This window comes from Oncorhynchus tshawytscha, linkage group LG22 (genome assembly GCF_018296145.1).
Source record: "Oncorhynchus tshawytscha isolate Ot180627B linkage group LG22, Otsh_v2.0, whole genome shotgun sequence".
In the NCBI taxonomy this organism is placed as follows: Eukaryota; Metazoa; Chordata; class Actinopteri; order Salmoniformes; family Salmonidae; genus Oncorhynchus; species Oncorhynchus tshawytscha.
The window spans coordinates 6,818,584-6,837,300 of NC_056450.1; the positions used below are offsets into that span (position 1 = coordinate 6,818,584).

Below are 18,717 nucleotides of genomic sequence, written 5' to 3' on the forward strand. Positions count from 1 at the left end.
GTCTTTGTGGCTGTGGTAACTAGTGACTACCCTGAGTTCCCCTCATTTTACATTTTAGCCGACCTACAGTTAGTGCATTACTTTTAAGATAGCCAGGTGAGACAACACATTATAAACATATCAAGTACATTTTACCTCAACAAAATATTTATCAGCAAAGTCAATGCTAGTGAAAAAATAGAGGGGTGACATGGGATTACTTTGGAAGGTTGAACACCGGTGGTCACTGTGGAGGACAGGCCGCAAGCAATGTTGGGAGAAGAGGAATAAGAGATTGAAGAGAATAAGGAAAGCAGAGATTTGAATTTGTGGAAGATGGCTTTTTTTTCAGATGGGGTGTTGTAGAAGATTGGTGTCAAGTGCAAAATGAGTGAGCCATGTGCAAGACCATGACTAGGATGGTTGAGCTAACGGATGCTAATGTGATTAGCATGTACTTGATGTAAGTAACAGCGAACTTTCCAGGACATAGACATGTCTTATATGGGCAGAAAGCTTCAATTCTTGTTAATCTAACTGAACTGTCCGATTTACAGTAGCTATTACAGTGAAATGTTATGCTATTGTTTGAGGAGAGTGCACAACAACAACAAAAAATGTATCACGGCAACTGGTTTGATACATTCACCTCTGAAAGTAAATAATGTACTTACATTCAGTAATCTTGCTCCGATTTGTCATCCTGAATGTCCCAGAGATCAAATGTAGCAGTTTTGTTTGATAAAATCTATTTTTATATTCAAATGTTATAACTGGGTTCTACAGTTCACCCCGGTTCACCTGGCCATTTAGATGTGTGAAAGTTAGTGTATATGCTAATGAGCCATCATGTATGACATTCCTTTGAGTGTGTTAAACTTCAATGTGTTACCATATCATTTTTGTATGTTCTCGAGTTATGTACTTGAAAATAAATCAATTGACCAATTTGGCACATTTGGGCAGACTTGATAATAAATATTGTCCAGTATTGCAATGCTTTGCTGGATCTATCTGAAACTTTCCGCACGCGCTGCATCATCTAAATTGCACCTAAACTGCAATATTATATTATCATATTAAGATGATGGAACAATTTTTTGTTTTTAAACGCATGTTTTTTTTGTTTGTATTATCTTTTACCAGATTTAATGTGTGATATTCTCCTACATTAATTTCACATTTCCACAAACTTCAAAGTGTTTCCTTTCAAATGGTATCAAGCATATGCATATCCTTGCTTCAGGTCCTGAGCTGCAGGCAGTTTGATTTGGGTATGTCGTTTTAGGTGAAAATCCTTGCCTTTTGGCAGATCCATGTGCGGTTTAAAGGTGGCTAGGAAAGAAGTTGGTAGCAGTTAAGCAGGCGCTCCATGTCACGCAACTTGGGCCAAAATCTGTTTCTTGCTTTGCGCTTAGGAATAGGGCATCATTGAATGGAGTGATTTCTGGGGCAGTGTTAAGTGTGCAGGTGGAGAAGTTGAAGATTCCTGACGTTTGTGATGCCTGCCGTTTGCTGCAACGCAGACCCGGTGGTGAAACTGTCAGTCCTTTTTGAGTTTTGAGTCTTTTTACCTGACAAAGTCTTGTTAGGATATATCAGTTATCCCGTTAGAGCTTTTGTGCCGAATCCATCGCGGTGTTTCAGGTTTGGTCATGTCACAGCAGTTTGTAGGAGGGAGATTCAAAGATGTGGGAAGAGTGCAGGAGTGCATGAGATGGAGGATTGTGTAGTTTCGATTAATAAAGTTGTGTGTCAACTGTAGGGGTGCCCATGTTGCTGGGGATTGGAGGTGTCCGGTGCGAGAGAGGCAGGTGGAGCTGGCCAGAGTCAGAGTAGTGCAGAATGTGTTGTATGCTGAGGCAGTGAAGAAAGTAGAGGAGGATGTGTCAAGGGTGAGAGTTCCTGAGAGGATCCATGTGAGGAGTGGATCTGTGCCAGCACAGAGGGATAGGCCATCGAATGATACACTGTATGCTTTAGTAAGGTTGGCTTCTTAGAGTTCATATCAATGGTTATCAACTGTAGCACAGAAATTGAACGAAAATCACAAAAAATAGATGTTGTGGTGGCAGCTGCAGAGAAGTATTTGCGTATATGAGATTTGACTTCAGAAGATCTACAAGGTGTGTGAAGTGGTGGTGTCCCATCCTCCCAGGTCCCATCCTCCCAGGCAAGTGGCATGGACCAGATAGGGTCAAAATAGTGGAATGGGGTGGTGATAAAAAAATTAAATAGTGATATATAGGTGTTGGGTTAGTTGGTGGTGCATATTATTATTTCTTAAATGTTTCCCCTTTTTATTTTTGTATAACAAAATCTAAGGTGATTGAACACACACTACAGTAGGTGGCGGCATGCACAAACAAAATGTGTGAACGACATGATACCAAAGAAGAAGAATGTCGAACACCAGGCGGCTGCGGCATTCTGGATAAATTGCAGGGGTTTGATGACACAAGCGGGGAGCCCATCCAACAGAGAGTTCCAGTAGTCTGGATGGGAGATGACAAGTGCCTGGATTAGGTCCTGCACCGCTTCCTGTATGAGGAAAGATCATACTCTACGAATGTTGCTGAGCATGAACCTGCAGGAGCGAGTCACTGCTTTGATGTTTGCAGAGAACAACAGAGTGTTGTCCAGGGTCATGCCAAGGTTCTTTGCACTCTGGGAGGGGGACACCGTGGAGTTGTCAACCATGATGGAGATGTCTTGGAGCGGGCAGACTTTCCCCCGGGAGGTAGAGCAGCTCCGTTTTGTTGAGCTTGAGGTGGTGGGCTGACATCCAAGCTGAGGTGTCTGCCAGGCACGCAGAGATGCGTGTCGCCTCCTAGGTGTCAGAAGGGGGAAAGGAGAAGAGTAGTTGAGTGCCATTGACATAGCAATGATAGGATTTTGTAGGGCCTTTTTATAATGAATAAAAATACAAATGCAATCATTTCAAATATTTTACAGTTACATATAAAAAACATATTACATATAAAAAAATTAGTTACATATAAAAAAATCTGAAATAAATTAATTTGACCCTACTCTATGGATTTCATGACTGGGCAGTGGTGCAGCCATGGGTGGGCATAGGCCCACCCACTGGGTAGCCAGGCCCATCCAATCAGAATGAGTTTTTCCCCTCAAAAAGGCTTTATTACAGACATAAAAACTCCTCAGTACCCCCTCAGATGAAACCGCAGGTGAAGAAGCTGGATGGGGAGGTCCTGGGCTTGCTTTTGTTACACATGGTCTGCGGTTTTGAGGCTGGTTGGACTTCCTGCCAAATTCTCTAAAATAACATTGAATGCAGCTAATGGTAGAGAAATTAACATTAAATTCTCTGGCAACAGCTCTGGTGGACATTCCAACAGTCAGCATGCCAATTGCATGCTCCCTCAAAACCTGCACATTTTAAAGTGTCATTTTATTGTACCCAGCACAAGGTGGACCAGTGTAATAATCATGCTGTTTAATCAGCTTCTTGATATGCCACACCGGTCAGGTGCATAGATAAAATTGGCAAAGGAGAAACGCTCACTAAGAAGGATTTTTAAGCCTTGAGATAGTTGAGACATGGATTGTGTATATCTGTCATTCAGAGGGTGGATGGGCAAGACAAAATATTTAAGTATTTTGTAAGCCGGTTTGTGTCAAGAACTGCAAAGCTGCTGGGTCTTTCACGCTCAACAGTTTCCTGTGTGTATCAAGAATTGTCCACCACCTGAAGGACATCCAGTCAACTTGACATAACTGTGGAAAGCATTGGAGTCAGCATGGGCCAGCATCCCTGTGGAACGCTTTCAACACCTTGTAGAGTCCATGCCCTGACGAATTGAGGCTGTTGAGGGCAAAAGGGAGTGCAACTGAATATTAGGAAGGTGTTCCTAATATTTTGTACACTCAATGGATGCACAAATAAAAAGCAAGAGAATACCCTTGAATTTGACACGAACATTGAGAAACTGCCACGTCAATGTTACATAATATGTAGGTAAGGCAGGCACCACAGAAAGAGCCTTGATCTCTGTTGACTTACAACGGAAACAGGAAATAGAGACCACAGAAGCAGTTTGCATTAGTTTCCCTCTACAAATCAGTCCTCTCTGTTTGCATATCGAGCCCAACCCGTTATCGTTTGATAATACTTTTAATGGAGACACACAGAGGCGAGTAAAAACTAGATTCCAAATCATTTAATCTGGTCCGCCAGCCAGCTCAATTGAGCCTGGGGACGAGGTTACAAACTACTAAGTAAATATATCTACAAAATTCATAGTGGTGCATTATGGTTCTTTCATTCTTCATTAAAACATGGAGATCTGTTATAACATACTGTGAGATAAGGTGAGAGAATAATACAAACTACTAAAAAGTTAATACAATTACAAAAATGTTTGTGGGAGAACATTTGAACAGTGTGTTTACTTTCCCTTTATCCTACCCAGCAATTGACAGGAAGTTAACCTAAAAATATGATTTCATACTAAAAGGTTCTCCACCTTTCTTTTCCATTAGAAAAAACACAAACAAAATAAGCAGTTGATGAGTTAGGCTTTGACGAGAAGCACCATATGATCCTCAGGGAATGTCCATGTCTCCGTTAGAGGCCTGAGAGAGACGCCTCTCTTTTCTCTCTCCTTCACACCCCGACCCTGCACTGCTGCTGTTGTCCACGTTTTCCTTGCTTTCCTCGTCTGGCTCCTCAGACCTCTGTCTCAGACGCAGACCTGGATCTCTCTGGGATGGGATCTGGAAGCTGGAGAAAGAGCCCCCCCCTGATGGTCTCTTCTCTAGAACCATGGGAGGGAGATCAGGAGACAACAACAAACATTTATTTTAACATATATGGCACTGAAGAAACAATGTCATCAAAGAAAACCAGGGTTGTCTGCAGCTAAAATATCAGTCACCCCCTGAAATGTAATTGGTCTAACTTGAAGCTGTCTAACTTTGGCAAAGATAGGAGACAGATCCATGTGATTCTGTGTCTGCCATGCAGGGAGAGTGGTGGCATGTCACCTGGTAAGGGTGACATGTAGAGTAGAGCCAGGGGGTTTCAGTTCAAAATATGATTAAGATCAATAAAATAGAAATGCACGAACGCGTCTTGTCTACACTATGTTTGAGGATGACGTCTTCTAAAATGAGCTTGACAAACCCCAGCTGCTACCACCGTGAGAAAGAGGGACCTTTAGCATACTATACACCTACTACTGTAGGTCTTATCCACTACATGCTCTTTGTGCATAGTTAAAAGCCACCCAAACCACAAGGAAATGTAGGCTTATTCTAGTGACTTGATTGCATAAATCATGGCTGAGCATTTAGCAGCAGGCACTTGGCAGTGTACGCATCCCAAATGGCACCCGATTCCATTTATAGTGCAGTATTTTTGACCGGTCAAAATTTGGGACTTATGTTGCAGATCGTGACTACTCCTCCTTGCTTTGTCTGCGCCTCAAACATGATAATATATCAAACCTAAGCTTTCTGTGTATGTTTTTTATAGTCAATGAAGACACTGGTGTGGTGTGACGTAGCCTACCTCCTGGTCCAATAGGACGCATCAGTCGGTTCATCTGAACATTCCAGTGTTTGACATTGGTGCTGGCCTGGCGAAGCTTCCTCTGGGCAGCCTATAAGAACACAAGACAGATTCAAAACACCCCCGCAAACACAGTAAAACATACTTAATTCTCTCACTATCTCCCGCAATCCCATCCCTGCTCACATCCCACTTGGCAAAAACTGGTTGAATCAACGTTGTTTCCACCTAGTTTTAACCCAGAAAATCTTTGACCACGTTGAATCGATGTGGAAAACTAATTGGATCGACCAGGACATTTCGTATTTTTTTTCTCACAATTTTTAACCTAAAGCCAATGACATGGTGAATATTTTTAATTTCATGTTAAATTCACCATAGTTGACAACTCAACCAAATGTAAATCGAAACTAGACGTTGAACTGACGTCTGTGCCCATTGGGATGTGATACCCAAATAGCCAGGGCTGTTTTGAAGTACCATTAACGGTGTGGTGACTCATCACTATATAACTCTAACATTATGCACAGGTATTTATATTATATAGTGTATCTCTGCACTTACCACAACGTCCTGGTCGACTCTGTAGCGGTTGGCCCTGACCTCCTCCAGCTGCCTTTGGGCCTCCTCAAGAGCGCGGGACTTGTTCTCCATCTCTTGCCTTAGCTCCTGCTTCTCCCTCTGGGTCTTCAGGATGTACTCCTCCTGCTCCTCTTGCAGCACCATCAGGGCCTTCATCTTGTCCTCCTCCTCAGACAGCAAACTGTACAATAAACGTATAGGACAAATAGAAAATCTTTAACTGGAAGACATACAGTAGATATGGCATTATGTGGTAAGAAGTTGGACGAGACACATTTAATGTTTTTAGAAACGTGACACATGCAAACTCGCAATCATCTCTCAAAAAGTATCCAGTAGGCGCCCCCTAACGCTGTTGCTTATCTCCATTACTTTTCATTATATACTGTACAATGTTATGTCATTTTTTTTAAAGCATATATGAGCCTTTAATGTCGTATTACTTCATATTTGTATGCTATAGTTGCCTTGTCTGTGAGTGTTTTGGATCTTTGAGACAAGCAGAGAGCTTGGAGCTTGGTATTTGCAGTCACAAAATTAAATAGAACAGGTTAGGATCTGTATGTTTCCCATCGAGCAGTCAGTGAATAAATGCATCAAAGCACACTGCTTATTCTTACATGTAAGATTGTGACAGACACACCATGAACACCCTATCAGTGTCAACAGATCCTACAGATCGTAGCTAGACAACTTCCTCTGTTAAACTCAACTTCCTCAGGAACCTAACTAATGCAACAGCCTCTCTTCAACAGCAATCGGCTTCTCTTAACACCATCTATCTCTCTGCTGTGTACTGTGCTCTGTAAAAAGACATGCAGCTTTTACGTGCCAACTTGGTGCCTTCTCACACGATGACAGCAAGCCCTAAAATGAGCCTGTGTCTTGTAAGCAAAGTAGTGAGGGTACTAGGTTTGTGAGTGAGCGAAACAATGTCTGAATGTGTCCAGCACCCTGCCCTCAGCCTGTGTGTGTGTATGCGAGAGTGTGTTGCGTGCGTGCGTGGGTAACTGCCTACCTGCGTGTGTGTGTGTGTGTGTATCCCTTTACCCAGTCTGTGCGTATCGAAAGACCTCTTCGTCCTGCCGAGCTTTGATCTCCTGCTGTAGAGCCTCCTCCAGACTTGTCTGCATCTCCTCCAGCTCCTTGATCCTCTTCCTCTGCCGCTCCGCCTCCTCCTCCTTCAGAACCATCTCTGCCTGCATGGTGGCCCGCGACTGGAAGAGGAGACCCACATCAGCATGGAACATCTAAACACCCACTCCTCCAGTCTGAATCAACCTCCACCCTTCTCCTGCGCGACACAGGTAAACATTGTGCAGTCGTCACTCTTCTCCATTCATCAACACTCCTCCACCTTTCTCCTCCAAGCAACCACACTCCTCTCTTCCCTCCACCCTCTCCTCCCCTGTCCTTCCTACACCCCTGCCCCTCCCAGTCTTCACCTCCTTTGCCTCGCGGAGCTGCACCTCCAGGGCCTGTTGCATCTCCTCATGATGCTGGCGCCGTCTCATCTCGTCCTGCTCCAGGAGGGCTTGGGCCTGCCTCTGCGCCTCCTTTAGGAGCTCCAGCTCGGCCAGCTTACGCTCCTTCTCCTCCTGCAGAGCCTGAAAACGTTGCTGCTCCTCCTCCTTGGCCAGCTGCCTCTTCTCCCGCTGCTCCCTCTGCTCCCTCCTCTTCAGCTTCAGGTCCTTGTGGAGAGAGGTCTTCCCTTCAGTGTGTAGACGGATGGCTGTCTGAATGGCTGGGGGTGAAGGGAGGGACAGGATGTCAGTACTCAGTATATGCTTACTGCTTGACTTTGAATAATCAACCCAGTAATCAACCCAACATATAGGGCAGGGGGAATCGTTGCCTTCACTACTTTTGTCATAAGTATGATAGTTGTTATAAGCTTGGTAATTCATCATATCACTAAATAATTGTGTCAACAACATGTAAATGCTCAATTAACAAATTATTAATTGTGGTACCTGCAGTCCATTCCTGTCTCTGCTTGGTGTCCGAGGCACTCATCTCGTAGGTCTTGGACAGAGTTTTCAGACAGAACATACACCTCTTCCCATCCCGGTCTGACAGCACCTGATCAACAGGAGAAGTACTCATTGTGACACATTTGCACAATGTATATATATTTGTTGTACATTCATTGTAAATTCATTTCTATTTTTAGCTATTTCAAATTAAGCATATGAGGGAGGGATGTGTTTACCCTGTAGCTCTGATTGAATAAGTTATTCCTATCTGTCACCCATTCTCAAAAAGGAGCAGGCCCATCTCAGCTGTGCCTGTCCCCAGGTCCCACCCCACCTCAAACCCAGTCTACCTCCACACAGCAGTTCCCATCCAGAGCAATGCTTCCCTGGCGCTCCTTGCGGTCCTCACTGGTGTAGTAATCCAGGGTAATCGGCCTCAGGGTGAACCAGCGCTCCTTCCAGTTCCTCCTCAGCTGACTCTTTTTCCACAGGTACCCCTGTAGGCAACAGAGTCAACCCACACAGAACTGACACAATCAACACACGTCACTGAAACAGAATTAGAGGTCACAGGCAGGTAGGCAGATGGCAAGAAATTCAGACAGGCAGACAGTATAGAGATGCTGTATTGTTGTTCTGTTGTTTTTAAGTACCCTACCTCTTTGAGGACCTCAGCAACTATCTCCCTGTAGACCTCCTCTATGGCCATGCTGGTGATTTCCTGGCCCATGCCTCTGGTTATCTTCCCAGTGTTCATCATCTCCAGGAAGGACCAGACAGTGAAACCATTCTGTCGCACTGCATCCTGGGAGATGAAGTCTTCCAGCTCCACGCAGTTGAGCTCAACACTCATGGCCATGCAAATCTTCTTCAGGAGATATTCCACCTGAATAATTCAAACAAAACACAAATAATTTGTTTGTAAAAGGGATGAATTGGTTTATGGGGGGAATGGTTGCCTTTCAATTGTTTTGTAATTGGTTTATAATCTGAGTCTCAATCTCGATCTTGTTTATTTTAATAATCCGTCACGACTCAAGATAATATTTGGATGATAATGTAACCTATGCTTTTGTTTTCAGTGAAACCACCCCGACTGCTGGTTGTTACTCTGAGGCACTGTAGTGCCCTGCTCTGAAATCTGTGGCTTATCACAATCATACTGCCAACACCGGTTGTGAAAAACAGACTACAGGCTGAAACCAAAAGCCATGCTACAAGTGACATACAAGCCCATATTTAGGTATTGAAAGACACACAGCAATCAGTAGGAAGAAAAACATTCCTCACGGGTTTGCTATATTTAGCAACCCTCTCTCAGAGCATTTCGTATTATTCTATACGTAATTCTGACACTATTTAGTATGATACTGTATGTTACGTTTTGTATGTTATGTATTAATTTGTGGATATCCATCACCCATTACGTAAGTTGTTACAAATTACAATTCGTATTATATGTTACGAATTTCCAAAACATATAATATGTTACAAATTCTAGCTGGATGGCTAGGTGGCTAACATTAGTAATCTGGCTAACATTAGCGAGACTAGGGGTTAGGGGTTAAGTTTAGGAGTTAGGTTAAAGGGTTAGCTAAAAGGGTTAAGGTTAGGGGAAGGGTTAGCTAACATGCTAAGTAGTTGCAAAGTAGCTCAAAAGTAATAAGTAGTTGAAAAGTTGCTAAAGTTGTCCATAATGAGATACGAATTCAAACTTTGGGTTGCTAGATGTTCGCGTTACATGCACACCCAACCTCCCTACTTTTGTTTTTGCCTTAAGTAACCTTACCAAATGTAACATATCATACTGATTTACATTTACTATGTTACGTCTAGTCTATGAGAGCAGGCTGTATAGAGGTTTGGCAGATAAATACTACATTTTACATCTAAGTAATTTAGCAGACGCTCTTATCCAGAGTGACTTACAGGATCAATTATGGTTAAGTGCCTTGCTCAAGGGCACAGACAGATTTTTCACCGAACGTTAGTCTGCGATTTGAACCAGAGACCTTTCGGTTATTGGTCCAACGAGCTTAACCGCTAGGCTACCTGCTGCCCCTACAATTAAATACTACAATTAGAATGAGTGTTTGGATTTGGTTACAGCGGTTTTGAAAGTTAGTGATGGACCTTTTCCCTTTCTAAGTGACTAAATGTATTAGCATCCATCCACTGTATTCTAGGTGAATTTGTTGTATAATACGCTACAGAACCCAGCATGTTTTGTATACATAACTCACTTCATCAGGAACCATAACGAGAGGGTATTTATCCTCTGACAGAAAGTTAAACAGACTCCAGAGATGAAAGGCATCTTTCCCTGGCAACACGTTCTTATTGTCCTTCGCCGGTTTGTAGTTCTTCTTAGCAGTGAGAGTCCAGCACAGTTCATCAACCTGTTCTTTCACAAAACAGCCCTCTTCAACCTGTGAGGCATAATAAAACAGCACTGAGTAAGGAAAATGTACCTAGCATTTTTTTAGCACTCTTTTCCTTCTGTATAAACCAAGTGGTGGCATCTGGGTACACAAACAAAATAAAAGGAACGACTGAGGCAAAAATGTAAGGTGACTTGGGTGTGTTTGTGTACTTGACTTTACCTTGTCCAGTATGTATTTGTTGAGGTAAGGCATGTACCCCTGGCTGGAGACTGGTCCATCGTCATCATCCCTGAAATGTTCTTCCAGAGCCACCGGGTCGTGAGGGATGGACAGAACCGTACACAAGTTATGTGATAGGACCTAGAACACACAAACGACAGGGTTGTGAGGGCTGTTCACTCCCTTGTCGTCGGGCAAACAGTATCGGAGCATGAGGTCTGATACCCACAGGCACAGAGACCGTTTCTATCTACAAGCCATCAGACTGCTAAATAATTGAACTGGACTGACCACCTGCTCTGATTCTCCGCACCTTAGCACACACACACACACACACATTCATGGTTCCTTCTATTAAGGCAAGTTGTCCAGGTCCTGAGGCAGCAAAGCATCACCATCACCATCGTACTACCACCACCAGCCTTGACTGTTGGTTAAAGGTTCTCACTGTGGAATGCAGTGTTTGGTTTTCGGGAGGCATAAAAGTTACACTTTTGACTGATCTGTCTATAAAACATTCTTCAAAGAGTCTTGATGATCATCCAGGTGCTTTTTGGTCAACTTTTTGGATGAGATGGGTCCCACTATGTCTGGCAAAAACCAAACACTGCTTTCCACAGTAAGAACTTCATACCAATCGTCAAGCATGGCGGTGGTACTGTAGTGTGATGGTTTGGGGAATGTCAGGCCATCCGTCTGTGAGCTGAAGTGGAAGCACAGCTGGGTCATGCAGCAAGACAATGATCCAAAACACACAATCAAGTCTACATGAAAATGGTTAAAAAAAATAAAAAATGTGACGTTTTAGAATGGCGTAGTCAAAGTCCAGACCTAATCACGATTGAGATATTGTGGCAAGACTTGAAACGAGCAGTTCATGCTTGAAAACCCACAGATGTTGCTGAGTTAAAGCAGTTCTGCATACAAGAGTGGGCAACAATTCCTCCACAGCGATGTGAGAAACTGATCAACTACAGTGAGGGAAAATAGTATTTGATCCCCTACTGATCTTGTACGTTTGCCCACTGACAAATAAATTATCAGTCTATAATTTTAATGTAAGGTTTATTTGAACAGTGAGAGACAGAATAACAAACAAAAAAATCTGAAAAATGCATATCAAAAATATTATAAATTGATTTGCATTTTAATGATGGAAATAAGTACTTGACCCCCTCTCAATCAGAAAGATTTCTGGCTCATAGGTGTCTTTTATATAGGTAACGAGCTGAGATTAGGAGCACACTCAAAGGGAGCGCTCCTAATCTCAGTTTGTTACCTGTATAAAAGACACCTGTCCACAGAAGCAATCAATCAGATTCCAAACTCTCCACCATGGCAAAGACCAAAGAGCTCGCCAAGGATGTCAGGGACAAGATTGTAGACCTACACAAGGCTGGAATGGTCTACAAGACCATCGCCAAGCAGCTTGGTGAGAAGGTGACAACAGTTGGTGCGATTATTCGCAAATGGAAGAAACACAAAAGAACTGTCAATCTCACACGGCCTGGGGCTCCATGCAAGATCTTACCTCATGGAGTTGCAATGATCATGAGAACGGTGAGGAATCAGCCCAGAACTACACGGGAGGATCTTGTCAATGATTTCAAGGCAGCTGGGACCATAGTCACCAAGAAAACAATTAGTAACACACTACGCCATGAAAGACTGAAATCCTGCAGCGCCCGCAAGGTCTCCCTGCTCAAGAAAGCACATAAACATGCCCGTCTGAAGTTTGCCAATGAACATCTGAATGATTCAGAGGACAACTGGGTGAAAGTGTTGTGGTCAGATGAGACCAAAATGGAGCTCTTTGGCATCAACTCAACTTGCCGTGTTTGGAGGAGGAGGAATGCTTGGAGGAGAAGGAACACCATCCCCACCGTCAAACATGGAGGTGGAAACATTATGCTTTGGGGGTGTTTTTCTGCTAAGGGGACAGGACAACTTCACCGCATCAAAGGGACGATGGACGGGGCCATGTACCATCAAATCTTGGGTGAGAACCTCCTTCCCTTAGCCAGGGCATTGAAAATGGGTCGTGGATGGGTATTCCAGAATGACAATGACCCAAAACTCACGGCCAAGGCAACAAAGGAGTGGCTCAAGAAGAAGCACATTAAGGTCCTGGAGTGGCCTAGCCAGTCTCCAGACCTTAATCCCATAGAAAATCTGTGGAGGGAGCTGAAGGTTCGAGTTGTCAAACGTCAGCCTCAAAACCTTAATGACTTGGAGAAGATCTGCAAAGAGGAGGGGGACAAAATCCCTTCTGAGATGTGTGCAAACCTGGTGGCCAACTACAAGAAACGTCTGGGTTTTGCCACCAAGCACTAAGTCATGTTTTGCAGAGGGGTCAAATACTTATTTCCCTTATTAAAATGCAAATAATTTTATAACAGTTTTGATGTGTTTTTCTGGATTTTTTTGTTATTCTGTCTCTCACTGTTCAAATAAACCTACCATTAAAATTATAGACTGATCATTTCTTTGTCAGTGGGCAAACGTACAAAATCAGCAGGGGATCAAATAGTTTTCTCCCTCACTGTACAGGAAGCATTTGGTTGCAGTCATTGCAGCTAAAGGTGGCACAACCCGTTATTGAGTGTAAGGGGGCAATTACTTTTAAACACTGGGAAATTGGGTGTTGCATAACTTTGATAATTAAATAAGTATCATTTTTTTTGTTATTTGTAAACTCAGGTTCCCTTATCTAATATTAGGTTTTGGTTGAAGATCTGATAACAATCAGAATCAAAAAGAGTTTCACGGCAGTGTAGATGAGATACAGCAAAATGTATATTGAAAATAAGTTACATATCAAGTTTAAATCTTTGGTAGATCCTTTTAAAAACTGTGACTTGTCTCTGTCAGACAGATGTGGCGTACAGTAAAAAGAGAAATTCTTTGCTGGTTTATGAAGGAACTGAAACACAAAAGCTGAATCATGAAAGTATTTTAGTCTTCTATAAAAAGCAAAAAAGTTAGTTTACATATTCTAGGGAATTTGGGGGGTAGCCCCGACCAGGAATCAAACCCTGGTCCCGCGACTGGCAAGCCAACACCTTAGCCGTTATAACGAGATCTGAACCCTTTGACAAGATCGCTAAGTGTTGGGTTAGGGTTGCTACAATATCTATGATTTACCCATAAAAACGTCATTCAAGAGTGGTTCTCACACGCACAACAATGTTTCAACTGCCATTTAGACCTCAGAGAAAATACAATGCTATTCCTGTGAAGTTTATAGTTTTTCAAGAGGGCATCAATAAATAACTGGAGGCTTATTGAAATAGAATTGGAGACAATCCTTTTTTTTTGAGAGGGAAGGGGGGTTAGAGTCAGTGCACCCAGCCCACATCTTTTGAAACATCACATCCTGTCTTCCTCTCCTTCTCCCTCCCTCCTCTTTTCACTACGAAACCAAGAGTATGTGACCTGTGCGGCCTGCTGGCTTCTAAGCCTCTATTATTCTTTCACAATATCAATCCAACCTGAACCATACTGTGCTAGCTGGCTTTTTTTTTTTCATTTTTCCAGCACGGTTCCATCACCTATGGTGGATGGTCGGTGTACTGTAGCCAACATGATACAGCTCAGCTCAGTTTGGCTAAGTAGATTTTTAAAAGGGTATATGACTCCCTGGTCTCTGGACTGACTGGGCCATACTCCAGACCAGAGTACTTAGCCTCGATAAACCTAACTGCATGGTTCTGGTCTGGACAATACTCTAGACTAGAGCCTGCCCCACCACCAGTATGACGGGATAGGCTTTGTCACAAGGTTCTAGTAGTTAAAGCCAGTAGCACATGGCTGAACGTAGGGCCGAATGGATAGATGGAGGGTAATGTAATGATTATATATCCAACTTTCTACAGCACTACTTTGTCAATAACAATAAGCACTGAAGATGTCCTCGACCATAGTATTGAAGACAATGTGTGACACATTCTATTCCATTCACCACCTCTTTGGTCATGTTCAGTGCCACAGTACCAATTGCACTGTATGTGGTGACATCATGGACCAGTCTGGGTACAACTTGGTGATAAGGGCTCTTATTCATAGAAACACTGAGAGCAAACTGTTACTTGTCAGCTCCACACTCGCATTGCCTCTAAAACACAAGCACACATTGTTCACTCTCACTATCATTACTGTTTTGCTCCCCATAGGAAACATCTTCATCACTGAGTCAGCCATCTACAGTACATTACCAAAAGTATGTGGACACCTGCTTGTCGAACATCTCAAACCACCTCTTTACTGTTATAACAGCCTCCACTCTTCAGGGAAGGCTTTCCACTAGATGTTGGAACATTTCTGCAGGGACTTGCTTCCATTCAGCCACAAGAGCATTTGTGAGGTCGGGCACGGATGTTGGGCGATTAGACCTGGCTCGCAGTTGGCGTTCCAATTCATCTCAAAAGGTGTTTGATGGGGTTGAGGACAGGACTCTATGCAGGCCAGTCAAGTTCTTCCACTCCGATCTCGACAAACCATTTCTATATGGACCTCGCTTTGTGCATGGGGACAGTGGTGGATTTAGGTATAGGTGACATGGGCAGCCGCCCGGGGCGGCATCTTGCCTGGGGCTCCACAGGGCGCCCGCACAAACAAAAAAAATATGAATTGGCGTGATCGGTTTTCTATCGCTCATTTGCACGTCACGTCAATGATATTTTGTCACCGTGTGGGACTGTGGGCCAATTAACCTTGTCGGAGTGAGCGCCCTGATTCTAGTTTGTGAGCTAGGCAGGCTACTGCCTGGGAAGGTCATCCACTCAGAAGTACGAGATGGGGCGGGGGCGGGGGTAGGTTGACCTCAGGTCTCCCCACTGGAAGTCCGAGGTGGGGGGAGCGGGGGAATCTATCAAATAGCCCACCTCTAACTTTATACAGTACTAATGCAATTAGTAAAATCAGTCACACTACAAAATGCTTCCAAATAAACCACAATTAATTTAGAATACTGTGAATATATAGTTTCACAGACATATTGTTTTTTCTGGTTTGTGTGAAATCATTAAGAATAATATAAAACCAGTCTGCACACCAGCAGGGTGAATTGGTTTAGTCTTGACTTTTGGTTGACAGTGTTGGGGGATGGGTAATGTATTGATGCTCGAGTGCCAAGTCAACACATTTGTTTCCATTTGTCTTAGTTACTTATTTTTGTTACTTATTTTTGCATATATTTTTATATAGTTTTAAATGTTCTGATTATTTATTTGTGTTGTTCCAAATCTTAATAAAAATTACAGTTAATGCAGAATTGTGCTTTTTTTGTTGTTGGGGAGGTTCGCCCTTGGAGCCATACAAGCTAGAACTGCCACTGCACAGGGGCATTGTCATGCTGAAACAGGAAAGGGCCTTCTCCAAGCTGTTGCCACAAAGTTGGAAGCACATTATCATCTAGAATGTCATTGTATGCTGTAGCGTTAAGATTTTCCTTCACTGGAACTAAGTGGCCTAGCCCGAACCATGAAAAACAGCCCCAGACAATTATTACTCCTCCACCAACCTTTACAGTTGGCACTATGCATTCAGACAGGTAGTGTTTTTCTGGCCTCCGCCAAACCCAAATTCGTCCATAGGACTACCAGATGGTGAAGCGTGATTCATCACTCCAGAGAACGCGTTTCCACTGCTCAAATGGCGCTGAGCTTTACACTACACCAACTGACGCTTGGCATTGCTCATAGTGATTTTAGTTGTGTGAGGCTACTCGGCCATGGAAACCCATTTCATAATGCTCCTGACGAACAGTTATTCTGTTGACATTGCTTCCAGAGGCACTTTGGAACTCGGTAGTGAGTGTTGCAACTGAGGACTGACAATTTTTACACACTTCAAGCACTCGACAGTCCCGTTCTGTGAGCTTGTGTAGCCTACCACTTCGTGGTTGAGCCTAGATGTTTCCAATTCACAATAACAGCACTTACAGTTGACCACGGCAGAAATTTGATGAACTGACTTGTTGGAAAGGTGGCATCCTATGACGGTGCCACTTTGAAAGTAACTGAGCTCTTCAGTAAGGCCATTCTACTGCCTGTGTGCTCAATTTTATACACCTGTCAAAATGGGTGTGGCTGAAACAGCAGAATCAACCAATTTTAATGGGTGTTCACATACTTTTATATACAGTGCCTTCGGAAACAAGATTCTCTGGTCTGATAAATTAAGATGGATCTTTTTGGCCTGAATGCCAAGTGTCACGTCTGGAGGAAACCTGGCACCTTCCCTACAGTGAAGCATGGTGGTGACAGCATCATGCTGTGGGGATGTTTTTCAGCGGCAGGGACTGGGTGACTAGTCGGGATCGAGGGAAAGATGAATGGAGCAAAGTACAGAGAGATCCTTGATGAAAACCTGCTCCAGAGTGCTCAGGACCTCAGACTGGGGTGAAGGTTCACTTTCCAACAGGACAACGACCCTAAGCACAGAGCCAAGACAACACAGGCTTCCGGACTACTATCTGAATGTCCTTGAGTGACCCAGCCAGAGCCCGGACTTTAACCCGATCGAACATCTCTAGAGAGAGACCTGAAAATAGCTGTGCAGCGACACTCCCCCTCCAACCTGACAGAGCTCGACAGGATCTGCAGAGAAGAATAGAAGAAACTCCCCAAATTCAGGTGTGCCAAGCTTCTAGCTGTCATACCCAGAAGACTCAATGTTGTAATCGCTGCCAAAGGTGCATCAACAAAGTACTGCGTAAAGGGTCTGAATACTTATGTAAATATGACATTTCCAGGGGGGGGTTTTATATATCCACATTAGCAAAAAATAATTGCTTTGTCATTATGGCGTATTATGTGTAGATTGATGAGGTAAAAAAATATCTATTTTAGAATAAGGCTGTAATATAACAAAATGTAGAAAAAGTCAATGTTTCTGAATACTTTCTGAAGGCACTGAATATAGTATATAACAATGTGAGAACATGACTTTAAATAGAACCATGAGGAAAGATGTAGGAAATGCTATGCTGAAACACTGAAATTCGCACAGAAGAACAATGTTTCTTAACACTCTCTGAACTATTTGAGAATATTTCCAATGTCAAACCAGTTGGAGAATGTTCCGTGAACATTAACTAAATTTAAATTAAATGTGACCATTTTAGGAAACGTTCTGTTAAATTAGTGAAATAACAAGAAAATAACGCTTTTTTGTCAAGTTCCTTAAATGTGTTAAGAATGTTCCAAAGCCAAGCAACTATCCTGCACCATTCCCAGAAAGTTGTGGGAAGGTAAACATATGGTTCCCAGAACGTTATGTGCTTGCTGGGTCAGGACCTGTTCTGCTCATCATCCAATGTCAATAAATGTATATTTTTGTGGATCCAGTTCACTTTATATATTGTTGGCTGACTCCAGCTACCTTAAGAAGAGAAGATTAATATGATGTTCCTGAGGTCGGACATTAGACAGCAAGGGTGCCTGGATAGTAGAAAGAGCCCCAAAGCATTGGTCCAAAAAAAATCATAAAATCGACCTTTACCTAATGTAACCAGGTACTTACCTTAAGTTGAGACTTTGACACTTTCCCACTCTTCTCTAGATCCAAGGCTGTGAAACCATACCAAATGGACTTGAGGAGCTCTGAGCGTAGGTCCATGTCTACAGCAGCATAACTTTCCGTTTTTCTCCTTCTTTCACAGCTTTTTTTTCTCTCCTCTCCCCTCCTCTTGATACGTGGCCCTATGTATGACAGCCAACAGTCACCCACACACACCCTGTACTGTGGCTCGTGAAGACCTGTGCTGACAGCACTACAATCCAATCAGTCTCAGCTACCCCACCTGCTGGTGGGGCAGAACACTGCAGGTAGGGGTCCACAATCATATCAAATGAAATTGTATTTGTCACATGCGCCGAATACAACAGCTGTAGACCTTACCGTGAAATGCTTACTTACAAGCCCTTAACCAACAATGCAGTTCAAGAAATAGAGTTAAGCGCACAGTTGCTTAGGAGCCTGTAAAACGGCAGCCTGCGCCATTATTATGCTTTGCAAAAAGTATTCAGACTCCTTTCAT

At 43.2% G+C, this 18,717-nt stretch overlaps 1 protein-coding gene across 1 annotated transcript; it reads right to left on the reverse strand.

Annotated features, from left to right (window-relative positions):
- Positions 1-4,148: 4,148 nt before the first annotated feature.
- Positions 4,149-18,385, reverse strand: LOC112221651 (differentially expressed in FDCP 6 homolog). Its single transcript, XM_024383853.2, has 11 exons — positions 18,201-18,385; positions 10,677-10,817; positions 10,317-10,502; positions 8,732-8,959; positions 8,424-8,570; positions 8,071-8,179; positions 7,543-7,841; positions 7,148-7,314; positions 6,080-6,278; positions 5,516-5,606; positions 4,149-4,760 (listed from the first exon to the last, which is right to left on the reverse strand). The coding sequence occupies exons 1-11, from the start codon at positions 18,294-18,296 to the stop codon at positions 4,549-4,551; spliced, it is 1,875 nt and encodes a 624-aa protein (XP_024239621.1). The 5' UTR covers positions 18,297-18,385; the 3' UTR covers positions 4,149-4,548.
- Positions 18,386-18,717: the final 332 nt, after the last annotated feature.

Excerpts from the sequence above, each read along its gene's own strand:
- LOC112221651 (XM_024383853.2), bottom strand. The coding sequence starts at position 18,296 with ATGGACCTACGCTCAGAGCTCCTCAAGTCCATTTGGTATGGTTTCACA. Across the intron at positions 10,503-10,676 it reads ACAAATACATACTGGACAAG|GTTGAAGAGGGCTGTTTTGT; the intron begins GTAAAGTCAAGT and ends TATGCCTCACAG. Across the intron at positions 8,571-8,731 it reads TTGCTGAGGTCCTCAAAGAG|GGGTACCTGTGGAAAAAGAG; the intron begins GTAGGGTACTTA and ends TGTTGCCTACAG.